The sequence below is a fragment of the Carcharhinus amblyrhynchos genome, chromosome 7, assembly GCF_965287045.1.
Source record: "Carcharhinus amblyrhynchos chromosome 7, sCarAmb.v2.hapA, whole genome shotgun sequence".
NCBI classification, from domain to species: domain Eukaryota; kingdom Metazoa; phylum Chordata; class Chondrichthyes; order Carcharhiniformes; family Carcharhinidae; genus Carcharhinus; species Carcharhinus amblyrhynchos.
Window position 1 is genome coordinate 7,787,123 of NC_137330.1, and position 27,294 is coordinate 7,814,416.

At 41.0% G+C, this 27,294-nt stretch overlaps 1 protein-coding gene across 3 annotated transcripts in view; it reads left to right on the forward strand.

Annotated features, from left to right (window-relative positions):
* Positions 1-27,294, forward strand: part of lyst (lysosomal trafficking regulator) — a 285,139-nt gene that overhangs the window by 95,475 nt on the left and 162,370 nt on the right. For all 3 annotated transcript variants that reach the window (XM_080191874.1, XM_080191876.1, XM_080191875.1), the window contains 2 exons: positions 2,650-2,740; positions 14,351-16,415. In XM_080191874.1, the coding sequence (XP_080048000.1) occupies positions 2,650-2,740; positions 14,351-16,415 (2,156 nt within the window). The remainder of the gene's footprint in view (positions 1-2,649; positions 2,741-14,350; positions 16,416-27,294) is intronic.

Here is a 27,294-nt window from a genome sequence, read left to right on the forward strand (position 1 = left end):
GAAGCATATAGCACTAATTTGAGAAATAGTAAGATAATAGGGTGAGCCTAGGAGGTAACATAATAAGGTCCAATTGGGTCTGCAGTACACAAAATAGAGTAAACAAGGTTGGTGAGCAACAGGGTGCAAATAGCCAGGTGAGAATATCAGATTGTGGCAATTACAAAAACCTGACTCTGAAAAGATAGAACTGGGTTCCACTCGCCACATGGTTCCACTCACCACATGGCCTGAGGGATTTATCACTTAGCCCCTTTTCTTCTTAATCTGTGCTGATTCCCTTCCTATGATTGACAGATGCAAAGGCTATTTCCTCAGTAGCTGCTGCTGCACTCTTGCGCAGCCCACACAAACTTTTACAGTGCTGCTTTCAATACTGCAGGATAGCTGGATCTTCTTACCCTGTCTGAGGCCCTGCTACTGAAGGAATGACTTAACAGAACTAGCAATAGAACATGATTTTGCTGAAGTATGTGTATCCAATGCTTCACAAACTATTTTCCAAAGTGACCTTGTCTTAATTTACCTGCACCTTCTCAACGGTCAACAAAGACTGGCTTTGCCAGCAATGCCCAGTCACATGAAAATAAGTATAAAATCTTAACAATGGACATCATTCTGGATGTCAGCAAAGAATGAGTGCAAGTGGGAGGGAAGGAGAGGAATGGACGGGCAGACGGGCTGATAGATGGGGGAGAGGGTCAGATAGAGGGAGAGGGGCGGATGGGTGGAGGGATTGGGGGGGAGGGACACGGATGGGTGGACGGACAGGGACAGACGGCTGGGGGGAGGGGGACGGAGACAGACGGGAGGGGGGCGGGGACAGACGGGGGGAGGGGGACGGGGACTGATGGGCGGACGGACGGGGAAGGACGGATGGGGGGAGGGGGCAGGGACAGACGGAAATGGGCAGTTGGGGTGGAGGGAGAGACGGAAAGGGCAAGAGGCAGAGGAATGGTGCTGAAGGGGGGGGTGGTGAGAGTCGGAGGGCAGGCGAGGGATGGAGAGTCGGAGGGAGGGAAAGAGGCGGCAGCACAAGGTGATTCTGTGCTACGGGCTGTCAGGGCAAAGGTAACCCTTTGGAGCAGTAGTGTTCTGCTAGGCAAGGCTGATGTGCTTGTAGCTAGAGTGCAGATTTAAGAATCTGCGTAATGAAGTCTCGGGAGACATGCAAGGTGAGCTGCTGTTGAGACATAAAGTTAGAATGGTATTTGGCGTGAATTCCAACGCGAGGTGTTCAAAATGGAAGAGTGAAGATGTGCAATCTCGTGAAAAAAAAGTTCCAGTGAGATTGGTTGACTATTTATTAATGTCTGATTGGGTTTTCAAATCGTAGAATCCCTACAATGCAGAAGGAGGCCATTCAGCCTATTTGAGTCCGCATCGACCACAATCCCCCTATCTCCATAACTCCATGCATTTATCCTAGCTAGTGCCCTGACACAAAGGGGCAATTTTAGCACAGCCAGTACGCCTGGTACTGTGATGTAGCAGTGCTAACCACTGTGCCACCATGAAAAATCCATGGGATCTGCCTTGAACACATTTGCTACTTTAATGTGTTGTGGGTGTTAGACCACAGTTAGATTCACATTTGCCTCAAGTTAATCATGAATATAAAGTGCAAAATAGATGTAAATTATTTTATATTTCTGACCTTGTTTAGTAAAGTTATTTAAAAATCATAGAACATTGTGGCTTTATTTTCTTAGTAGGTATCTTGGATATCATTCTATTTGAAACAAAATATTGCTGGTTCCTAACCAGGTGATATCAAAATCTTGGAGGTCATGCCCAAGATCACAACAGATTTTAGAAAGGATGGTTCTGAAAAGATTTATGAGAATCATTTGAGGATGAGGGTCTTCAGTGAATAGATTGGAGAAACTGGTGTCATTATTCTTCAAGAAGATAAGCTTGAGAGGAGGTTTAGCAGAGGTGTTCAAAATAATGTTGAGTTGATGGGGAGAAACAAATCTTTTTGGAAGAGCCAAGCACAAGAGGGCACTGATTTCAGGTGATTGGCAAAAGATGGGAACATCAGGAAAAACTTTTTTTTGTAGCAAATGATAAGGATCTGGAATGTAGAACCTGAGAGCATGGTGGGACAAATATAGTAGGGACTTGCAAGGAGCTGAAGGGAAGAAAATTGCAGGGCTACAGAAAAGGATTGGGGAGTGAGTGGGTCTAGTTAAGTTGGTTTTGTAGAGAGCCTGCACAAGCATGATAGGCCAAATGGCTGCCTCCTCTGCTGTAACCATTCTATGAATCTATAAATAATTCACACTGCCATCTTACTGGACAGGAGTAGTAGCAGATCATGGAATTCCAAAAATAACCTCTTCACTATGTTTCTTAATTAACCTGTACTCAGAACAGTGTTTATTTTCAATTTTCACTTAATGTCTGTTTTCACTCCAGAGTGAGGAATTCTTTTAATGTGAAAGGTCCGAACTGCCTTGTTATTATTAGAAGCTTTCGTGGAGAGGCGTGAAATGTTGGTAGCATATTCTGATTGGATGATATTCCTGAAACATTGTCTCTGATTTCAGACTGGTTTGGAGATTTTTTTTCAAGCAAATAGTTGGGAGACTCACTTTGAATATGGTCTAACTGTGCTCACATGTCATCGGTTACTGTCTTTGATAGGAGTTAACCTGCAGAGAAGAATTGCTTACTCTACTCCTGTCTCTCCTCCCTCTTGTCTGGAAGATACCTGTTCAAGAAGAGAAAGCACCAGGTCTGTTTTATTACTCCGATATTTTTATTAAACATTTTTGCTTCTAGTAATGCTTAGGGCTACTCATTGATCCTCCTGTTTGTTGTTTTTTGTTGCAAGATGCTTGTATATTGTTGAAGATTTTTAATGATTTGTCATCTGCTTAATTTACATGTAGCAAAATATGTTACTGGCTTGTTATCTATTTGAATTGTTGGAACAATTCATGGTGGCACAATGGTTAGCACTGCTGCCTCACAGCACCAGGGACTTGGGTTCAATTCCAGCCTTGGGTCACTGCCTGTGCGGAGCTTGCATGTTCTCCTGTGTCTGCGTTCCGGGTGCTCTGGTTTTCCTCCCACAGTCCGAAGCTGTGCGGGTTAGGTTGATTGGTCATGGTAAATTGACCCTAGTGTCAGTGGGATTAGCGGGATAAATATGTGGGGTTATGGGAGTAGGGCCTGGGTGGGATTGTGGTCAATGCAGACTCGATGGGACGAATAGCCTCCTTCTGCACTACAGGGATTCTCTGAACTGAAACATGTGCTTTTAAAAAAAATCCCCAAGGGATTGGTGCTGTGAACTGTGTGCACATTTTCATCCTTGAGCTATAAGAAAGTTCAGCATTTCCATGATCTTAGATTTGACTTGTTTCAACTTGGATTGTAGGGGAAAAGCTTGGTACCATATTTTCCTGCATTAGCAAGTCCAACGAATATACTCTCATATGCTTAATTTGTAACAGCATTAACAATGCCGCATTACCAAAGTAAGTAATCTCAATACCAGGTTAAAGTCCAACAGGTTTATCCGGTAGCAAACGCCACTAGTTTTCGGAGCATGCTCCTTCGTCAGGTAACTGGGAGTTTTGTTCACAAACAGGGCATATAAAGACACAAGCTCAGTTTACAAAATAATGGTTGGAATGTGAGTCTTTACAGGTAATCAAGTCTTAAAGGTACAGACAATATGAGTGGCGAGAGCATTAAGCACAGGTTAAAGAGATGTGTGTTGTCTCCAGACAGGACAGTTAGTGAGATTTTGCAAGCCCAGGCAACATAAGTACATGAGAAATAGGAGCAGGAGTATGCCATCTCGCCCTTTGAGCCTGCCCCACCATTCAATAAAATCATGGCTGAAACGAAGTGGATCAGTTCCACTTTCTTGCTTTCTCCTCATAACCCTTACTTCCCTTGTCTATCAGAAATCTATCTACCCGTGACTTAAATATATTCAACGAGGTAGCCCCCACCACTACAGTGGGCAGAGAATTCCAGAGATTCACCACCCTTTGAGTGAAGAAGGTCCTCAACTCTGTTCTAGTCGTGAGGGTTACAAATAGTGTGACATGAACCCAAGATCCCGGTTGAGACTGTCCTCGTGTGTGGGACTTGGCTATCAGTCTCTGCTCAGTGACTCTGCGTTGTCGTGTATCGTGAAGGTCGCCTTGGAGAACGCTTACCCGAAGATCAGAGGCTAAATATCTGTGACCGCTGAAGTGATCCCCAACAGGAAGAGAACACTCTTGCCTGGTGATTGTCACGCGGTGCTCATTCATCCGTTGTCGTAGCGTCTGCATGAGCGCTGAAAGGTGCCCTCATAAGAACAGGATATGGCGCTCAACTCATCGATTGACAGTTCCGACACACCACATCGAAAAACCACACTGACCTCCACAGAAGACAAACATGGGACACAGCGGACAGAATGCCCTTCGTCGTCCAGTACTTCCCCGGAGCAGAGAGGCTACGACATCTTCTCTGGAGCCTTCAACATGTCATTGAAGACAACAAACACCTCACCAAGGCCATCCCCACACCCTCACTTCTTGCCTTCAAACAACTGCACAACCTCAAACAGACCATTGTCCACAACAAACTACCCAGCCTTCAGGAGAACAGTGAACCCTGCCATGGCAACCTCTGCAATATGTGCTGGATCATCGACACGGATGCCACCATCTCACGTGGGAACACCATCCATCGGGTACAGGGTACGTATTCTTGAAGCTTGGCCAATGTTGTCTACCTGATACGCTGCAGGAAATGATGTCCCAAGGCATGGTACGTTGGGGAGACCGTGCAGACACTACAACAACTGATGAATGAACACCGCTCGGCAATCACCAGGCAAGAGTGTTCTCTTCCTGTTGGGGAAGACTTCAGCGGTCATGGGCATTCAGTCCCTGATCTTCAGGTAAGCGGTCTTCAAGGAGGCCTTCATGACACATGACAGCGGAGTCGCTGAGCCAGAGACTGACCGCACACATGAGGATGGTCTCATCCAGGAACTTGGGTTCATGTCACACTGTTTGTAACCCCCATGTCTTGCCTGGGCTTGCAAAATCTCACTAACTGTCCTGTCTGGAGATGATACACATCTCTTTAACCTATGCTTAATGCTTTCGCCACTCACACTGTCTGTACCTTTAAGACTTGATTACCTGTAAAAACTCGCATCCCAACCATTATTTTGTAAACTGAGTTTGTGTCTTTATATGCCCTGTTTGTGAACAAAACTCCCAGTTACCTGACGAAGGAGCATGCCCCAAAAGCGTTTGCTACCAAATAAACCTGTTGTACTTTAACCTGGTGTTGTGAGACTGCTTATTCTGTTTACTCCAGTCCAAGAGGTGGAAAGACTCTTCCCGCTCAAAAAAGACAATAGGACTAGGGGGCACAGCCTCAAGATAAAAGGGGGGCGGTTTAGAACAGAGTTGAGGAGGAACTTCTTCACTCAAAGGGTGGTGAATCTCTGGAATTCTCTGCCCGTTGAAGTGGTGGAGGCTGCCTCGCTAAATATTTTTAAGACACGGGTTGATGGGTTTTTGATAGGAGAGGGGATTAAGGGTTATGGGGAGAGGGCGGGAAAGTGGAACTGAGCAGCGACAGATCAGCCATGATCTTATTGAATGGCGGGGCAGGCTCGAAGGGCTGGATGGCCTACTCCTGCTCCTATTTCTTATGTTCTTATGTTCAATGACAACATCTCCACATCAGCATTACCAAAGAATAGAAATTTCATAGTATGACCTGAACAAAACTCTTTGTTCATTCCAGAAAGTACGAAATGCTTTGGCTTATGAAAATGACCATAGTTCTGCAACTGTTATGATCTCAGCAATCGAAATTATTATGCAGGCATTTCAAGTGTACTCTAATCTTGTTGAATTCAGTTGACATTTGTTGCATCCAAAGCAACCTTACTAACCCCCCTCTAAAACAAAAACTAATGCTAGACCCATTCATTTGAGACAACGCCAGATAAACTTGCAGATGCTCACGATGTAATTTGTGTTCAGCATGTATTAGCACTGCTGCCTCACAGTGCCAGAGACTTGGGTTCAATTCCTGGCTTGGGTGAGTGTCTGTGTGGAGTTTGCATGTTCTCCCCATGTCTGCGTGGGTTTCCTCTAGGTGTTCTGGTTTCCTCCCACAGGTCAAAGCTATGTGGGTTAGGTGGAGTGACCACACTAAATTGACCCTTAAAGTCAGGGGATTAGCAGGGTAAATACGTGGGGTTATAGGGATAGGGCCTGAATGGGACTGTTGCCAGAGCAGGCTTGATGGAGCGAATGGTCTCCTACTGCAACATAGGGACTCTGTGCATCCTTCTGCATGAAGTGTAGAGTTTGCACATTCTCCCTGTATTTGCATGGGTTTCCTCTGAGTGCTCCAGTTTCCTCCCACAGTCCGAAAGACACACTGGTTAGGTGCATTGGTCATTCAAAATTTTCCCTCTGTGCACCCAAACAGGTGCTGGAGTGGTGACTAGGGGATTGTCACAGTAACTTCACTGCAGTGTTTAATGTAAGCCAACTTGTGACTAATAAATAAACTTTTTACTTTATAAAATGAGATTATACCTAAAAAGTGTAAATATACACTGTGACACTTGCTGAATGGAAGAATATGTATATAAAGTTGTTAACACTGCCATATATTCTGCAGTTCATTATGCAATAAATGACCAAATGAACTATGATATTTCTTGTGATAAGTTGTGATGATATACACTTCATATATGCAAAGTTACCATCACCTTGCAGTGCAAAAATGTTGTGAAATAACAAAGCAAATCTAAAGAAACTCAGTAGCTTTTGTTGGTTGTAAATGTGCATGAAGTGACTGCTCATGCAGCCATTTGGACACTGAGAAAGTACACAACCACAGTAAACAGAGGTGCGACTTAGTTGGCTTTTTGAAAATAGTCTTCAAACTGAGAATATTTTTGCTTCAAGCGTAGAGAAAAGTAGCAATTAACACACGCTGTAGTTTAAAAAAAATCAGTTTTACTTTGGATACATAACTGGAAATCTGAAACAGATGTTAAATGGCAATTTAAATGCAATGCTCAGCACTGGTGAATACTTAAGATTAAAAATGGTGGAGTAAATAAAGCCGCAGTCAATATTATAGTGAATACCACCCATTTGTGTGCATCACAAATTGTGTGCCAATTCTATTTACTAAAAGGAATTGAAAACTACAAATACATTTAAAGATGGATTAATTATTGCATTGAGTAGTGGGCTTTCGATCTCGGAGAAACAAAATGGGTGACAGTGATTCTTTGAGAAATACAAATCATATCAGAAAATCATGAGTCGCATTGATAATAGTGGAGCAGTCTTCAATTCACATTAACTTACTCCTGATTACAGTACAGGCGAAAGATTCATGGGAGGTCAATTTGTCTGATTCCAAAACAGGACAAGAAGCAAGGAGAGCTTTTAAATCTTTCAGGTTAAACAAAAACAGAATTTTTCAATATGAATTTTGGTTTGTTACTAGGCTGTACCATGTGCCTTTTTACCTGTTCCAGTGATCCCATAGGTTTGAAGATGGAACAGCTCATTCTTAGTGGCTAATATTTAATTATGCAGTATCTCTCTGATTTGTGATTATGAAAAATGGTGTTACCCTCCCAAATCTAATGGTAAATTTTGTACACAGTCAATTTCTTGTTTGTTAAGCAGTGGCAGCCGGTAGATGGGGAATTTTTGATGTAGTCATTTTAGTTACTAATTCCCATTATCTTTTCATATGACATTGTCTAGTGTTATAGTGCTGTTTCTATGGCAACCTGTTCCTACTCTATTCAACTGACCAATGAAATACTGATTTGCCCCAAAAGTCAGCAAACAAAATCCAGTTCATGAATCTGCTGCATCTTTGATAAAGGCTTTAACTGTCTTGAGTGTAGATTGTTTCCCAGCTGTATCATATGTCAATCAATTAGCCTGAAAGGAATTCCTTAGTGAAATCACTAATTACTTAACATAATCATTTTGAAGTATCTTCTGCTACTTGATTGGAAGAACATTTTTTCTTTGAGTTTTTTATAACATTGTGGCATTCTTAATAAAATGCAACAATCAGGGAGAAAAAACTAAATTTTTAGAGAATTTCACAAATAATAAATAAACTGTTACAGGATGAGGAAGCAATACATTCTAACTTATCCTAACCTTGTACTTTTTAATAAGACCATCGTTAGCTTCAGAATCCTTTCCAAGTTCCTTCTTTTGGCCTGTGTTCTTAATGTGTTGTCAGCCTTGGCTTATGTAGCATTTTTGCCTCCAAGTCAGAAGATGTTGCTTTAATTACGTTCCACAGACTTGAGATCATCTTGACTGAGTACCATTGAGAATCCATTGCAGTGCAGAGGCAGTATTGTACTGTTCATTGTGTTACTTTTGGATGAAAATTTAAACCAAGGCATTGGCTCCCTGTGTCAGGTGGATGTAAAATATCCATTTTTCACAGAACAGCAAAATTGATCTCTTGATCATCACTAGAACAAATTATCTGGCCGTTATCACAATTTTCTCTGCAACCTTTCAGTGTGCAAATTGGCAGCCACATTTCCTCTACATTATTACAAAAGTGATTGGGCTTCAAAAGTGCTTCAGTGACTTTGGAGCAAGCTGCACTGTGAGGATAAGAAAGGTGCTACATGAATTGTCTGTAAATTGAATGGACTTTTTACTTTGCTTACTCTTGCACAGGAGGGTGCTGAGGCTTAGTATTCCAGTATTTCTGCTGCTCTTCCTTCCTTCTGATCTTACTACTTAGTTTAATGCACTGAATAATGTGAGTAGTGTTTTAAATAGAGGCCTTCATTAAAACACTGAAATAGGTAAGGTAATTTTCAGTCCAAATTTGTTTTTATTGTAATATGTACTTTCCTAGTGTATCACTATGAAAAAACATTGACGAGTTCCAGTGTTCTGATTCATGTTGAGTTAATAAATTTCAACGCAGGTGGTGCTGATGCCCTTAAATTGGCCTCCAGTCTATGGAAGGGAACATTAGTCAAAATTATGTCATGATCACTGTAGGATGAGTGCTGCTGGTAGGTGTGTGTTTGTGAGTATTGGCAGAGAAATGGGCTATAATTCACTGAAAGCTTGTCTGCATATTTCACTTGTGGCCCTTAAACTTAAAAGTATTTTTTTGTCATTTTGAATGGTTAAGCACTTACGTTGTGCAAGAATTCTGCTAATGCACAAAACCATAAACTTACAAATTCATTTTAGCATAGATTTTCATTTGTAGTATATCTGTTTTAAATTTATTATTTGCCTTAAAAGCAAACCCCAAGATCCAAATTCATTTCATATGCTGGAATAATATTGCTTTTCATATCAACTTTTCATTTACTTGCCAGTGATTTTCACAGCGATGTGTTGCTGACTTATTTGAGTGTTAAACGAGCTCATCAGTTAGCTGGCATGTCAGCAAGGATGTGTGGAAACCTGAGTCATTATTTTCACATTACAATTTTAGACTTCTCTCCAACACTTGTGCTAATGTAATGAAGTTAGTTCCTGGAAATTAAAACTTGATCTAATGCTTGAAATATGTTTGTAAATAAGCAACAGGATGACTAAAGAATCCTTTCACTGATAGAAAATGATGATCTAACCACCTTTTGCTCCATTGCCCCAGTATATATATGTGCTGCTGAGGCCGAGTTTGCAGTATATTAATTTTAAGTTGAGACGTAATCTACAAAATGCACACATCCCATATCGTTCAGGCTAAAGCCTGGGTTGTGGGGATAATTCAGGAAGGTGCAGTTGAGATAGATGATCAGCCATGATCTTGCTGAATGGCAGAGTGGGCTTGAAGTGCCAAATGGCCTATTCTTCCAATACTTTGTGTTTTTATGACTGGTGTAGAACTGCTATTTTTAATTGTTTGTCTTTTCAAAATATGGGAGGACTTGGTTATTGCACTAAAATGGATGTTGGTCATTGAAGTGCCTCTTTGTGCAAGATTGTCTATTTTTCCCCTAGATTACCTCCTTTAAACATTTTTGCCTCTTAATGATTAGTCTTCTGCTCGTAGATTTGACTCTTACGTACCTGGGTAGTACAGATTGTTCAATATGATTTGAGAAACGCCTCCTGCAGTAGTGACGATCTAAAAAGCAGTGGCTCAGAAATCGTCATTCATAAAATTTCTTGATTCAGCCAGACTTTTAACCTTCTGAACTATTTGTCTCCTGCAGCAATTGCTAGGTTTTTGCAACTTTAAACACTTCATTGTGAGTTTTCTTCTTGTTGTTATGATAGGGATTCTATATTTTAAATTATTTAAACATAATGGGGTGTACATGATGAAATGGTTACACAGTGGTTAGCACTGCTCCCTCACAGCACGAGGACCTGGGTTCAATTCCAGCCTTGGACATGTGTGGAATTTGCACATTCTCCCCATGCCTGTGTGGGCTTCCTCCAAGTGCTCTGGTTTCCTCCCACAGTCCATTAATGTACAGTTTAGGGGGATTGGCCATGCTAAATTGTCTGAGTAACCAAGGATGTGTAGGTTAGATGGATCAACAATGGTGAAAGTAAGGGGTTATGAGGTTTGGGCCTGGGTAAGACAGTCAGTCAATTGGTGCAGACTCAATGGGCTGCTCTGTAGGGACTCTATGATCCTTTTTTGTTCATCTGATAAAATGATATTGTTCATTTTACATTGAAGCTCCTACATCAAGACCCTTAGAATGGAGCATTTTCTCTGGATATTGGTTATCTTTAAATTATTCTTTTTGCTCACTCTGGAATAATATTAATATAACCTAATTTTCCCTGTACTAGAATTTTACCACCATCTTCTGAAAAAACTGCTGAAAATAAGCTTCAGGAGTAAAAACCTAAGAAAGTAAACCTCTACTTGTGTAGTTTCCAAAATATATCAACAGGATTTATAGTACTTGACAACTTCGAATTTTGTTTTTACGTTTCTTGACGTGAAGCACTATCCTTTGATAGTGAGACCAACTGTTTTTCAAAATTCCCATGACTAAATTTTCATCATCGTCCACGAAAACCGAAGGAGTTTTGATGCTGATAATCATTTTCTGTTTCTAAAGATGTTAGGTTGTCTTTTGGATATCGGAGCTAAGATTATTATGACTGCCCGTTAATTTCTAGTAAGAGGTCACATTAAGCCTCTTGAACAGTCAATGATCGTAAACATTTTTAAAAATTGCATGTGATCTGAATAACTACAGTTTTAGGCAAGCTAATTTGGCATAGATAGGAAGGGAGGGATTTTAGTTTCAAAAGTTGGGGTAGGGATTGAAGTGCAAAAGCAAGGAGAGATTTTAAAAAATAATGGGTTGGGGCTGAAATTGATTGGTCAATAGTATTGGATAAGGTGGGATCAAAGGTCAAGTAAATAATAGAGATATAGGGAATCACAAATCACTTTGTACTTGTTTCTTAATTACATTACATTATCAACAATTTAGTGATGTTCAGTGTCTGATGTTCACATTCTGTTTTTCCAGTTTTGATTGAGCAAATTTGAAACTCATTCCATAATGCTGAAATCAGATTAACCATTTAAAATAGATTGTTCTTGTGATTGCCAAAAAAGATAAGGATTATAACTATCAATTTAATTGCTTTTGCTCTAATTCTGACACCTAAGTGTGCAGTAATTATACAGTACAGCACCCTAAGCTTACTGCAAATCATCTCCTGAACCAATTGTATTTTTTTCAGTGGTGCGAAAATACTTGTGCTTCAGATCAATGTTAAAGTTGTGGTTTAAATCTAGAATCAGGGTGGGGTTGGGTGGTAATAGTGGTTGTCTCATACTGCTTTAGTTTGATATTGCATTGAGCCTAAATCTGGTGTGGTGACTGTAGTGTTGCAACTTATTTAAAAGGACTTAACCAGTCATGATAACATATCTGACCACATTTTCAATATTCAATGATCAGATATTAGCTCCCCTGCACTCAGCATTTTAAATGTTTCATTGTTGTATAAGATAGATCCGTGATGTGTGTACATGAGCACAGTTGTACTCCTTTCGGAGGACATATAGAGTTATCCAATGGAAACCTGTCAGGTTGCATTTTAAAACATTTTTAAGACTTCTTTTCCCTCGTGTTACTACTCTGCTGATCCTCCCCTTACTTGCATCTCCTTGGCCAACTCTGAATTTCCCAATGAAGATCATCATTGTCTGACCTGATCATATACAGGGCCTAGTCACAGTCAACATCATTACCCATCGAGATTAATAAATTGCTGGCATCAGGCATGCTTAAAAGAGCAGAACTGGAAGTGAGCAGGATGTTTGAGAGTTAGGACAGCTGACCATGTGAAATCACGCATCTGCTAGCCACCGTTAGTGATTGAGGGGTTTGGCCAACAAATGTATGGAAGTTGCCAATCCTGCCATTACCTCAATGATTGAAGATCTGGATGCTGTTTTTAAACAATATTTGGACAGGCATCCACTCATTGCAAGCCAGCAACATTTTTCTGCCAGTCTAAGAGAAGGATTTTGAAGTTAAATACTCCGTCTCCACCTACAATACTTGGATCCCTGAAGCTACAAGCCATGACCCTGCAAGCTACCTTTGACTTTCTGCCAATTAATATTCTACTTTTTCCATTACTCTCCCCTTGTTTTCTGTGAACCTACAGCCACCCACGATCATGCTTAATCAATTGTCTGTCAACCTGGAGTTGCACTTAGGTATCCTGGATCTACCTCTGGCACTTTCAACCTGCCAACTCTCATTCTTGATCCTCCATCTATTACCCCTAATGTACCTTCAGTTAACCTCAACTCTGCTATCCTCATCATTGACCACCTCTGTCGCCTTGATCGCTGTTCTATGATAGGCCTTTGGTAGAGATTGACCTACCCAGTGTAATCCAGATTCCTCCCATGATTTTGCTTAGGATCACCCTTCCTCTCTTGGACAACCAAACCCCGACCTCTTGGAACAGTCGCCACTGCCCCTGTCTGATAGACAGCCAAGCTGCAAAAACATCCTCTCTCCCACGGAAAACTATGTCCCAACCTCCCTGGATAGTCACCAACTGAGCTCAAAGCAATAACTCAGTTGCATCTGCTCTAGACCAACAAAGTTCCCAAGACAAGAAAAGCAGCCTCTACTGCAAATCCAGCAGGTAGATTACTTTGCCTGTTGCATGACACAAGCCATGAATTTGAAGACACGTGCTTCTTAATTGCTGTCGACTTAATTGCAAAGGTGATATTTAGTCTGACAGGCTTGTGTTTTAATGCAAATGCATAACAAGCTGATGCATTAAAATAGGTTTCCACTGCTTGCCTTAGGAACCACAATCCACCTTTAATCTGCTGCCAATTTAGTTCCCAACTTTGAGCCCACAGTTAGGAAGTTGACGTTTTGCCTCCCATACAGTTAAATGATCCCACCCCGCTTGTTCCCACTCCCATCCTTCTTATTCCCACTCCCATCCTTTTTACCTCTGGTTAAGTAACTGCAGATATCTATTACATGAAGTTCTTCCAGATGTATTTGAAATATGAAATTAGATGTGATATGACTGCAATTACTTATTTTTAATAAAAGATCTGATAAGGTAAAATATTTGCAGCAATAAAGCTAAGAATAAAATTTTCTGAAAAATGACAATAGGTCAGAGGTGGCAATATTTATAATTTTTAATTACAGTTGCACTGTTTTATCATGAACATAATTCTAGATTATGCAAACTAAAAATGTGTTCAGTGGAAGTCCTGTTGGACTTAATTCTTTTCTCTCTTCACAGATGTCAACAGACCTGGGTTTTTTCAGTACTTTCCATTTTTAATTTAGATTATCCAAAATACTGCTTAGTTTCAATGAAGAAAGAAAACGGTGAAAGCCAATCCAATTCATTTGCTAGTATACATTCACTAGTGTCCAGAGCATAGAGAGCCTGTCACAGATGAACATCTTTTCGTTATTTCTTCTGTGCAGATGATTCAGCAATGATTTGTAGAACCTAACTGCTATTATCATTCAACAAATTATGCTTGCAAACTCTATATCAGTAAATTTAATACTTGTAGAACTCAAAAAATCTGAAGAATCATCTGGACTCGATATATTGGCTATACTCTTCCCTACAGATGCTGTCAAACCTGCTGAGATTTTCCAGCATTTTTGTTTTTGTTTCAGATACCAGCATCTGCAGTATTTTGTGTTTATCTTATGTAAAAGCTAGTTCCTGTTTCCTTGATAGTTTTATATGGTAACTTTGATTTGTGATAATGTGTTTTCTTGATAGCTAAACTTGATGTTGGAGCATTTTGTACAATAACATTTTTTTCTGTTTCGTAGATTATAATCTATCTGCACTAGAACACCTTTTGTTTACCAAAGAGACCAAGTATTCTGCAACCAAATCTCAGGAAAAACCGGCCCGCATTCTAGACGGAAGCTCAGTTTTATATGCTCAGGTACCATCACGATGTAACACCAGCAATTGGAAGACCAGGCGACAACGTAGAAGCACTCACCGCTACTCTCTGAGGGATGCCAGGAAAACATCGCTTTCCACCTCCGATTCTGAAGCCAATTCAGATGACAAGAGTTCAGTCATGATTAGACAAAGACGGCAACAGACTTTGCAGCCTTTTATAACATGCCAATTAAGAGAGGACAATAGCTCTTCTAAGGACAGTTTATTCTCGTCCTTAAAAGTTGAAGATGTTGCACAGAATAGCTTAAGTTTAGAATGTACAGTTGCTCCACTTCAAGAAGTAGATATGGAATCATCCATGTTAAATAAGATGGAAAATACTCCATTTGATCTCTGTCATGTTTTGTTATCTCTGTTAGAAAAAGTTTGCAAATTTGACATGGCCTTAAATCATAACCCAGCATTAACAGCGAGCGTTGTTCCCACATTGACAGAGTTTTTGTCAGGATTTGGAGACTGCTGCAATGGTAATGTATCTGATACTGAGGAAGTTGCTGCAGGATGGACTTCGGAACCAGCAGCCCTGGTACAAAGGATGCTTTTACGAACTGTGTTACATCTTATGTCAGTTGATATAAATTGCAGAGGTAATATGCCAGATACATTGAGGAGGAATATTGCAGACTTGTTGAAGGTGACATTGAAGATTAAGAATTATATTGATAAACGTCCAGATCCCTTTGTCCCACTCCCAAAGAAGACTTTACAGGAGCTCAGTGAAGATTTTTCTTTCTCAAAATCTCGTCATGAGGTACTACTGGTACCAGAGTTACTTGAAGTGGTTTTGCAAATCTTAATCTGTACCCTACAAACAGCATCTTCCAATCCTTTTTTCTTCAGTCAGGCCATGGATCTTGTCCATGAGTTTACACAACATCATGGCTTTGAGTTGTTTGAGGGAACAGTGCTTCAGATGGAAAGATTGGTTGCAAAAGACGAACCCAAGTCTACTGAGGCAGCAGAGCACATCAAGTCCTTAATCAGTAGTGTCATGAAAATAATTAGCATTGTCAAGAAAGTAAAATCAGAACAACTCCATCAGTCTGTTTGTACACGCAAACGGCACAGGCGATGTGAGTATTCTCAGTTTATGCACCATCACAGAGATCTGTCTGGTCTCCCAGTTGCAGCATTCAAAAATCAGCAGTCCAAAAATCCTTTTGAGGAAACGTTAGATGGTGAAGTTTGCTATCCTGACCGCTGCTGCTGCATTGCAGTGTGTGCCCACCAGTGTTTGCACTTGCTTCAGAAAGTTTGCTTAAGTAGCACTTGTGTGCAGATTTTATCGGGCATGCATGCTGTGGGAATTTGTTGTTGTATGGACCCAAGATCTGTCATTGGTCCCATGCTTTATGCCATAAAATCGCAAACTTTAAAAAATTGTCAGCAACACATCTTGAATATTCTGAGTAAATTTATCCTTGAGCAGCTTGGGGGTGAGGAGGTTTCACAGAGAATGAAACAAGTGAGTTGTAACATTTGCAGCATTGACAGTAGCCATGTACCTGATATTGCAGAAATTCTACATGGAGACCTCACAGACATTGGTTCTTCATCCAGTCTTGCCAACCCCATTTACAGAGCAGATGGTATTCTGCCAGTTGGAGGATCCAGGGAAATGTTGTGGACGTGGGAGGCTTTGGAAGCCTATCAAGATCTTCTCTTCATCGCTGATACACAGTTGAGTTTGCAAGTTGCCAGCCATATATGCCACCTAATCCAAAAAGGCAATGCTGTGGTTAAATGGCAGCTTTACACTCATATCTTTAATACTGTGCTTCAAAGAGGAGTGGAGCTATCTCATGCACAGCAGCTAGGATTAGAGACAGCTTCTACTGAAGTGTGTAGTTACCACAACAAACTTTTGTCACAGGATGTCCTTCAACTTCATCTGCACACATTGCCTTCACTCTTTAAATCCAGGTGAGTGGAGCACTATACTACTTGTGGTTTACTGATATATTTTCATTTAATAAGTAATTTGATATAACAAAAATGGAAGGAGCAAATTTAAAGCAAATCACCAATGCCACGAATTGATATACCTTAGCTCAGAGATAACATTCTTGCCTCTGAAGCAGTCGGTCGTCATTTCAGGTCCCCATTCTAAGCACAACTCAGTGCAGTGCAGTTTTGAGTGAGTGCTGTTAGGGATGTAGTCTTTTGGATGATGCATTAAACCAAGGAAACTTCTGCTCTCTCAGATGGACGTAAAAGATCCATGGTACTATGTGAAGAAATGCAAAGGAGTGCCATGGCCAACGTTTATCCTTCAACCAACACTGAAAATAGATTATCTGGTCATTTATCTCATTATTTGTGGGACCTTGCTGTGCGCAGTTCATCGGATGCACTTCCGACATTGCCACAGTGACCACACTTCAAAATGTACTTAATTGGCTGTAAAAATGCTTTGGTAAGTCCTGAAGTCATCATGGCATGAAAGAAATGCAGGTTCATTATATTTTGTGTTACTACTATGCCAGATATATGAAGAATCTTGCATCCGTACAGTGAATTCTTGATACCAAAGTGATTACCTTAATGTGATAACTGAAGATTTTGAAAATAATGGTAGGATTGGGCAGTCAACATAGAGCTACAGATGAAAATCACGTTTAACAAATCTGTTGGAGTTTTTGGAGGATGTAACTGACAGAATAGATAAGGGGGAACTGGTGGTTATGGTACCTTAATACTTTCAAAAAGCCTTTGTCCCATACAAGAGGTTCAGAAATAAAATTGGAGCACGTGGAATTGGGGGAATGGATTGAGAACTAGTTAATGGACAGAGTAGGAGTAAACATGCCATTTTCATGTAGGCAGGTTATGCCTAGTGATACTACAAAGATCAATGCTTGGGTCCCATCCATTCACAATCTATTGATATCAATGATTTGGATGTGGGGATTAAAAGTAATATTTCCAAATTTGCAGATGACACAAAACTAAGTGGAGGTGTGAGTAGGGTGCAAAGGGGATTTCCTTCAGTATCCTTGTGAGCATCTCATCCAGTCCCAATGCCTTGTCAACTTTAAGTGTCAACAGTTTATTCAACGATCTATTTCTCATCAATTTTGAACACTTTTAGGGAAAGGCTAAACACTTTTAGGCTAACCGAGTGGCAGAAATTTAGCAAATGAGAATACAATGGGGAGAAAGTGACGCTATCTAGTCTGGTAGTAAATCAGAGCATTTCTTAAGTGGTGCAGGGCTAGGAAGCTTTGACCTTCAAAGGGACTTCGGTGCCATGGTCATAAGTCACTGAAAATTTATGTGCAGCCAGTAATTAGGAAGATAGATGGCATGTTGGCCTCAATTGCAAGATGATTTGAGTACAGGGGTAAAGAAATTTTGCGGCAATTGTATAAAGCCTTGTTGAGACCGTTGGAGTACTGTGTACAGTTCTGGCCTCCTTACCTAAGGAAGGATATGCTTGCCATTGAGGGAGTGCAACAGAAGTGCATTGGATTGATCCTTGGGATGACAGGATTGTCGTTCACAGAACACTTAGAGTATAGAAGGTGGTCATTTTGACCCATCGAGTCAGCACTGACTCTCTGACAGAGTATCTTACCTAGGCCCAGCCCCACCTGATCCCCGTAATCCTGCGCATTTATCATAGCTAACCTACACATCTTTGGACCAAGTTATCATGGCCAATCCACCTGGAATGGGAGAAAACTGGAGCATGTGGAGAAAACCCATGTAGACAGTGAAAATGTGCACACTCCACACAGATGGTCACCCAAGGCCAGATAGAACATGGGTCCCTGGCATTGAGGCAGCAGTGCTAACTGCTGTGTCGCCCATGAGAAAAGATTGAGGAGACTATATTCTCTAGCATTTAGAAGAATGAGAGGTGATCTTATGGAAGCATACAGAATTCTTACAAGGCTTGACAGGGTTGAAGCAGGAAGGATGTTTGGAAAGAGGGAAGAAAGTCTCAGAATAAGAGACCATTTAGAGCTTAGATGAGGAGGAATTTCTTTATTTGGTGAGTGGAGAGTCTTTGGAATCCTCTACCTCAGAGGGCTGTGGGGGTTCAGTTTTTGAATATGTCCAAGCCAGAGATCAATAGATATCTAGATATTTATGATACCAAAGGTCTAGTTGGAATCCCAAAATGTATTGTAGGCATATGAATGTTAAAATGGTGGGAAAAGGAGGAGTGTGGCCAATTGGGGACCTAAAAGGGAATTTACAAATGGGTGGGGGAGCATGGCTGAGGTATTAAATGAATAATTTGGATCCATGGAGGTAGGGGCTACCCAGTCCATGATGACAGAAGAGGGAACCCCTTTCCCTAAAAGTGTTCAAAATTGATGAGAAATAGATCGTTGAATAAACTGTTGGCACTTAAAGTTGACAAGGCATTGGGACTGGATGAGATGCTCACAAGGATACTGAAGGAAATGAGTGGAAATTGCAGGGGCACTAGCCATCTCTGTCTTCTCTAGAGCTCAGGGGTTGTAAAAATAGACATAGCAATTCAGAAGTCAGACCTCAGTGGGGGTAAGCTTGTGGAAACGATTATTCAGATTAGAATTAGTAGTCACGTGGAAACGTGGGTTGGTTAGGAAGAGCCAATTTGGATTTCTAAAGGGAAAGTCATGTTTGACTAACTTGCTGGGGTTTTTTGAAGAGATTACAGAGGGGGTTGATGAGGGTAATGCTGTTACTGCAGTGTACATGGACTTACAAGAGGCATTTTGTACAGCTCATGGAGTAAAAGGGACAGTAACAATGATGCAAAATTGGCTGAATATTAAGAGTAACAGTCAGTGGATATTTTTCAGGCTAAAAGAAGATTTTTAGTGGAGTTTCCAGGGATTGATATCTTTTCTGATGTATATTAATCTAGATTTTGGCATGCAGGTGACAATTTCAATGTTTGCAAATGATATAAAACTTGGAAATATTATGAAGTTTGAGGAGGACAACGTAGAAACTAAAAGCGGGAGTAAACTCTTCGAGACTGCACCACCATTCATTGTGATTGTGGCTGATCATTAAATTCATTATCCCCCCCCCTCCTCACTCTTTTAAACTCCAATGAATATATAGATTTAGAAAGAATGCTCCCAATGGTGGGAGAGTCCAGAATTAGTTTGAGGATAAAGGGACTGAGGTGAGGAGAAATTTCTTCACCCAGAAGGTGGTGAATGTATGGAATTCACTACCATGAAAAATAATCGAGGCCAAAACGTTGCCTGATTTCAAGAACAAATCAGATATAGCTCTGGGGGCTGAAGGAATCAAGGGATATGGTGGGAAAGGGGGGCGGGGGGGTATCAGGATGTTGAATTTGTTGATCAGCCATGATAAAAATGAATGATGGAGCAGGCTTGAAGGGCCAAATGGCCTACTCCTTCTAGTTTTTATGTTTCTGCGTAATTTCCCTTGTTAGCCATGGTTTGGCCACAGTTCTCTGTCCACTCTTGCGCCAAACAGGAATAAACAACTTTTGGAGTTCACCTATTTGTTCCTTAAATTTGTGCCATTACCTGTCCACTGCCCTTCCTTTCAGTAATGTTTCCCAGTCCGTAATAGCCAATTCATGTCTCATCATCATACTTTATTGAGATTCAGGATCAGTCTTAGAATCAACTATGTCACTATCCGGCTTGGCAAAGAATTCTATCATGCAGTCAATCATCCCCAAGGGTTCTCTCAACTAGATGGCTAACTAATCCTTCCTTATTGGACAGTACCCAATCCAAGATGGCCCTTCTGTTGGTTCCTCAATGTATTGGTCCAGAAAACTACCCCGTATTACACTCTTGAAATTCTTCCTGTATTGTACCGTAGCCAATTTGACTCTCCCAATCTGTATGCAGATTAAAGTCACCCATAATCACAGAAGTTCCTTTATCACATGCATCTCTGATTTTCTATCCAGTGCACTTTCCAAAATTATCACTACAGTTTGGTAGTCTGTATACCATCCCCACAAATGATTTTTGCTCCTTGGTGTTTCTTAACTCGACCCATACGGATTCCACATTGTCTCTGCGAATATCTTTCCTCAATATCGTATCAGTATCTTCTTTAATCAAAAATGCAGTGCCACCACCTTCCTTTCTATCTGTCCTTCCTAAACATTGAATGGCCAAATTTATGTAATAGGAAGATAGGTGGCAGATGGAGTTCAATGTGCAGAAGTGTGAGGTGATGCATTTCGGTAGGAAGAACATAAACAATATCAAATAAGGGGCTGGCAGGACTAGAGGGACGTGGATGTATATGTGCATAGATAATTGAAGATGGCAAGACTCGTGGAGAGTGTAGTTAATAAAGGATATAGTATCCTGGGCTTTATTAATAGGGGCATAGAGTACCAGGAGGTTTTGCTGAACTTCTGCTGAGGTTAGACCTCAGCTGAAGTCTTGTGTATAGTTCTGAGGGCCACACTATAGGAAGGATGTGAATGCATTGGAGAGGGTGCAGAAGAAGTTTACAGGAATGGTTCCAAGAATGAGGAACTACAATTATGACGATAGAGTGGAGAGGTTAGGATTGCCCTCCTTGGAGGGAAAGCGGCTAAGAGGAGATCTTCAAAATCATGAAGAGGAGCTGGACAGAGTAGAAAAGGATTAACTTTTCCCACTTGTAAAAATATCAAGAAAAAGTGGGTACAGATTTAATAATTTGCTAAAGAAGCAAATGTGATGTGAGAAAACTTTTTCTCATGAGTGGTTTGGGCCTGGAATATACTGCCTGGAAGTATGGTGGAGAAAGATTTAATCAAGGAATTCAAGGGGGCATTAGATGATTATTTGAATAGAAACAATATGCAGAGGTGAAGGGAGAGAAGGCAGGAGAATGGCACTAAGTCACGATGCTCATTTGGAGAGATGGTGCAGCCACACTGGGCCCAATGGCCGCCTCCTGCATTATAGAATTAGATGCAATGTGTAGTACAAAAACGGGCCATTCGGCTGAATTGATCAGTGATTTGCGTTTGTATTCTGTCTTCTATTTTATCTGCCTCATCTAGCCTTAGAGCATATCTTCCTCATTATTGTTCTCTCATCCACTTGTTTTTCCTTTTGAAAGCATCTAAGCTATTTGTTTTAACCTCTTCCTGTGATGATGAGTTCCACGTTATAATCCCAATTTCTCTTTGTTTTCTGTTGGATTACTTATGAGAGCCCATGCTTATAGAATGGAACTCATTGAATCTTTTGTGTTTTACAGCCTTGTTGGTATTTGAGAGTTATGGTGCTAATTGATGTAAATTATTTGCACCTACCTTGCTCCTCCCCGCCCCAGAACTTCAGGCCTGGCGCATATAGAACATAGAACATTACAGCGCAGAACAGGCCCTTCGGCCCACCATGTTGCGCCGACCAGTTAAAAAACAATGACCCTCTAACCTAAACCAAACCCTTACCATCCATAAACCTATCCACGGATCTCTTAAACGCCCCCAAACTAGGCGCATTTACAACTGCAGCAGGCAGGGCATTCCAATCCCTCACCACCCTCTGGGTAAAGAACCTACCCCTGACATCCGTCCTATAACTACCACCCCTTAATTTAAAGCTATGCCCCCTCGTGCTAGCTTTCTCCATCCGAGGAAAAAGGCTATCACTGTCCACCCTATCTAAACCTCTAATCATCTTATATGTTTCAATAAGGTCCCCTCTTAGCCGCCTTCTTTCTAACGAAAACAACCTCAAATCCCTCAGTCTCTCCTCATAGGACCTCCCCTCCATACCAGGCAACATCCTGGTAAACCTCCTCTGCACCCTCTCCAAAGCCTCCACATCCTTCCTATAATGTGGGGACCAGAACTGCACACAATACTCCAAGTGCGGCCACACCAGAGTTTTGTACAGTTGCAACATGACGCTGCGGCTCCTAAATTCAATCCCCCTACCAATAAACGCCAAGACACCGTATGCCTTCCTAACAACCCTATCTACTTGATTCCCAACTTTCAGGGATCTATGTACACATACACCTAGATCCCTCTGTTCATCCACACTATTCAGAGTCCTACCGTTAGCCCTATATTCTACACATCCGTTATTCCTACCAAAGTGAATTACCTCACACTTCTCCGCATTAAACTCCATCCTCCACCTCTCGGCCCAGCTCTGCAACTTATCCAAGTCTCCCTGTAGACTAAGACACCCTTACTATCTACCACACCTCCGACTTTGGTGTCATCAGCAAATTTACTAATCCACCCAACTATACCCTCATCCAGATCATTTATAAAAATTACAAACAGCAGTGGCCCCAAAACAGATCCCTGAGGCACACCACTCGTAACTGAACTCCATGTCGAATACTTACCATCAACCACCACCCTCTGTCTCCTATCCGCCAGCCAATTCCTAATCCAATTTCCTAGATCACCCTCAATCCCATACATCTGCAATTTCTGCAGAAGCCTTCCATGGTGAATTTTATCAAACGCCTTACTAAAGTCCATATATACCACGTCAACTGCCTTACCCCCATCCACCTCTTTGGTCACTTTCTCAATAAGGTTAGTAAGGCACGACCTACCCTCCACAAAACCATGCTGACTATCTCTAATCAATTCATTACTCTCCGAATAACCATAAATCCTATCCCTAATAATTTTTTCTAAAACCTTGCCCACAACAGAAGTAAGACTCACCGGTCTATAATTCCCGGGGAAGTCTCTGTTCCCCTTCTTAAACAATGGGACAACATTCGCTAACCTCCAATCTTCTGGCACTATACCGGTGACCAACGACGACCTGAAGATCAGAGCCAGAGGCTCTGCAATCGCCTCCCTTGCCTCCCAGAGAATCCTAGGGTAAATCCCGTCCGGCCCAGTGGACTTATCTATTTTCAAACCCTCAAGAATAACTAGCACATCCTCCTTGTCAACTGCAATACTGTCCAGTTTACAACCCTGTAACCCAGTGTTCTCCACAGCTACATTTATGGATTTTTCCAGTGGAAATCCCCTATTAGATATAAGTAAGGAAAATAAAATATTCTACAAGATGATGCCTGACAGACTAGTCTGTACTTCTGTATCCACTTGCTGATATTCACAAGCATCTGCAGGTAAAGATGGAAAAAATTTGAACGTAGTTTCTCTTTCCAATAACACTCTTTCAGCAGACTTCTGATGCATGCACACCGCTGCTATGTGTAAACTCATAACTAACTGTAATCCTGAGTGTTTCCTCAAAACTTGTCACCTTAGAGACCAGATCAGCAGTGCTGTGCCATTTAGAGCAGAACTACCTGCATGTATGGCAAAAAATGTGCACAATAAATAACCATATTGTTTGAAACGAGTTTACATTGCAGATCTATAGGGAATGGTACAGAGCTGTGGCATAGAAGGCAGCCCTCCTTGTAGCCACTTGCAGCACCAGTTTCACATCAGCAACCATCAAACAGCACTGATTGGTTGCTAGAACATAACATAAGAAATAGGAGCAGGAGTAGGCCATCTGGCCCTTCGAGCCTGCCCCGCCATTCAATAAGATCATGGCTGATCTGTCGTGGCTCAGTTCCACATTCCCGCCCTCTCCCCATAACCCTTAATCCCCTCTCTTATCAGAAACCCATCAACCCGCGTCTTAAAAATATTTAGCGAGGTAGCCTCCACCACTTCAACGGGCAGAGAATTCCAGAGATTCATCACCCTTTGAGTGAAGAAGTTCTTCCTCAACTCCGTTCTAAACTGCCCCCCTTTATCTTGAGGCTGTGCCCCCTAGTCCTACTGTCCTTTCTGAGCGGGAAGAGTCTTTCCACCTCTATCCTATCCATCCCATTCATCATCTTATATGTCTCAATGAGATCTCCCCTCATTCTTCTAAACTCTAACGAGTACAAGCCTAGTTTATTCAGCCTCTCCTCATAGCTCAACCCCCTCAACTCCGGCATCAGCCTAGTAAACCTCTGCACTCCCTCCTAGGCCAAAATATCCTTGCGTAAGTACGGCACCCAAAACTGCACACAGTACTCCAGCTGCGGCCTCACCAATGCCCTATATAGCCGCAGCAAGACCTCCCTACTTTGATATTCAATCCCCCTTGCTATGAAGGCCAGCATCCCATTCGCCTTCCTGACCACCTGCTGCACCTGCAGGCTGGGTTTTTGCGACTCATGCACAAGGACCCCGAGGTCCCTCTGCACTGTCGCCTGCTGCAGTTTTTCACCACGTAAGTAATAATCCTTCCTACCATTATTCCTACCAAAGTGGTTGCAACGTTTATGCCTATGTTTTGAGAGTTTTTCAGTTTTGTCCACCTTTTCTGTGATTCATCCTGAGGCTCCACAAAGGCTTTCAAAATATTTATCCCTCAATATGAAACTTGTTCTGTTATAAAATTTGACCAGTGTTGTTTTCTTTCTTTCTTTAACCCACTGCCACTCTGGAGGTCATAACATCAAGAGGAAAATCTACACATTATCTGGTCCAACATTGTTTGATTTGATAGCATGAAATGTTGAATCTGATAAGAAAAGTGATTGCTGATAATGTTATTGATTGCGGTGTGTAATAGTGCTTATTTATTTGCAGTATCAGTTATTTGAAGGGGAGATAATGTGTGTTATTAGTCTTAAACTCGGTTTTATCTGCTATAATTTAAACTTGTGTATAAGAAATTGCAAATGCTGGAAATCTAAATTAACAATAGGAAATACTGAAAGATGAGCATTTGAAAAAAAGGTAAAATTGCAAGTGTAGTGCCTTTTTTGCCTCTGAAACATGCTTCATGATTGGCACCAAGAGTTGCTTTGTAAGTTAGCTCCCCATAAACTGAACTGTGCCTTTTCATGCACGTTTGGGCGATTAGAATGAGCCAAGAGCTTAGACTCTGGTTGCGTTATTTTGGTTTGTTGGATAGATCTTTTGCTTTCTTGGGAATGTAGTAAAAATCCCATGTACATTAGACCATGGCTTAAAAGTTGAACTATGACACAAATTTATGAACAATAAACGTAGCTCAATAGTAGTAGGACAAGCACTTAAGTACACAAAATATCCAGAAATTAATTATTCATGGTTGTAACTGAAAATGACAAATATTTGTATACTAAAACTGGTCCTTGATCGTAACTTTGTGGGAGTTTGTTATTAACTTTACAGAACCCTCTATTTCCCTGTGATTTCAGAAGGGCAGATGAATTAGTGAAAGCCTGCATGATATATATACCTAACTACATAAATATTTGACCTGTACGTAGAAACCCAAAATTTTATTTATCAAATTCAGATGCAGGTCGCAGTGAAACATGTAACCTAGGAGAGGCTGGGGTTTAAATTTGAATCATTTTGGCTCTTCCCAGGAGCACCTTGCTTACGTGTGAGGATATCCTAATTCATACCAAGAGCAGCATAATGGATTGAGTGTTAAACCAGAGGCATATTACTCTGTTTTACTGACAGAATTTTATCAGTCAGATTAAACCATTTATTTTATTGAACGTAGCTTTAACTTCGGAGATGCCATATCGATATGACAGCATAAATCAAAAATGTTAGGTGGAAGATTACTTTTTGTCAAAGATATTCTTCATTTTACTCCAGAAACATGGTTTTTTTTCTTTCAAATACCTCCAATATATTACACAGAATGAGACCGTATGATGTAAGGGGAAACATATTACAGATAAAGGATTGTTTGGCTGTCAGGAAGCAGAGAGTAGGGAAAAAAGGTCTTTTTTGGGGTGGTAAACTATAACCAGTGGAGCATGACAGGAAATCAGTGCTCAGGCCTCACCTATTTACAATCTATATAAATTATTTGTATGGTTTGCTACATTTGATGATGACACAAAGATTGGAAAGTAAATTGTGAGGAGGACATAGAGTCTCTAAAGGGATTTAGGTTAAATGAGTAGTCAGAAATTTGGCAGATGGAATGTAATGTGGGAAAATGTGAAACTCGCCCATTTTGGCAAGAAGAATGGTAAAGCTGTATGTTATTTAAATGGAGAAAGATTTCAAACATTTTTCGGTACAGATGAATTTGCCTCAAGTTTGTATATAGCTACAGCAAGTGGTTAGAAAGGCAAATGGAATGCTTTTGTTTATTGCTTGGGGAATGGAATATAAAAAGGAACTTTTGCCACGATTGTATAGGCTGTTGGTAAAACTACATCTGGAGGACTGTACAGTTTTGGCATCCTTATTTCAGAAAGGATATAGTAGCATGAAGAACAGTTCAGAGAATGTTCACTTAGAGTCCTGGGATGGGTGGGTTCTGTTATGAGGAAAGGTTGGACTGGTTGGCCCTACATCTGTTAAGAGAAGAATGAGAGGTGATCCTATTGAAACACAAGATCCTGAGGGGACTTGACAGGGTGGATGCTGATAGATTGGAAAGTAAATTTTGAGGAGGATATAGAATCTACGAAGGGATTTAGGTTAAATAAGTTGTCAGAAATTTGGCAGATGGAATATGATGTGGGAAAATGTCAAACTCGCCCACTTTGGCAGGAAGAATGGTAAAGCAGTATGTTATTTAAATGGAGAAAGATTGCAAACATTTTTTGGTACAGATAAGTTTGTGGATGCTGAGGATGTTTCCTTTAGACTACAGCTTGTAGTTAATACAGTTTAAAAATGAGGTCTCCTATTTAAGAAAGATAAAGAGCAGTTTTTTTCTGAGGGTCTACGTGGAATTCTCTTCAGAGAGCAATGAAAACGAGGTCAATGAATAATTTTAAGGGTGGACTCTTGATTGACAAGGGAATCAAAGGGGTGGGTAGACAGGACAGTGGAGTTAAAGCCACAATCTGATCAGTCATGATCTTGTCAAATGTCAGCCCAGGCTTGAGGGGTTAAATG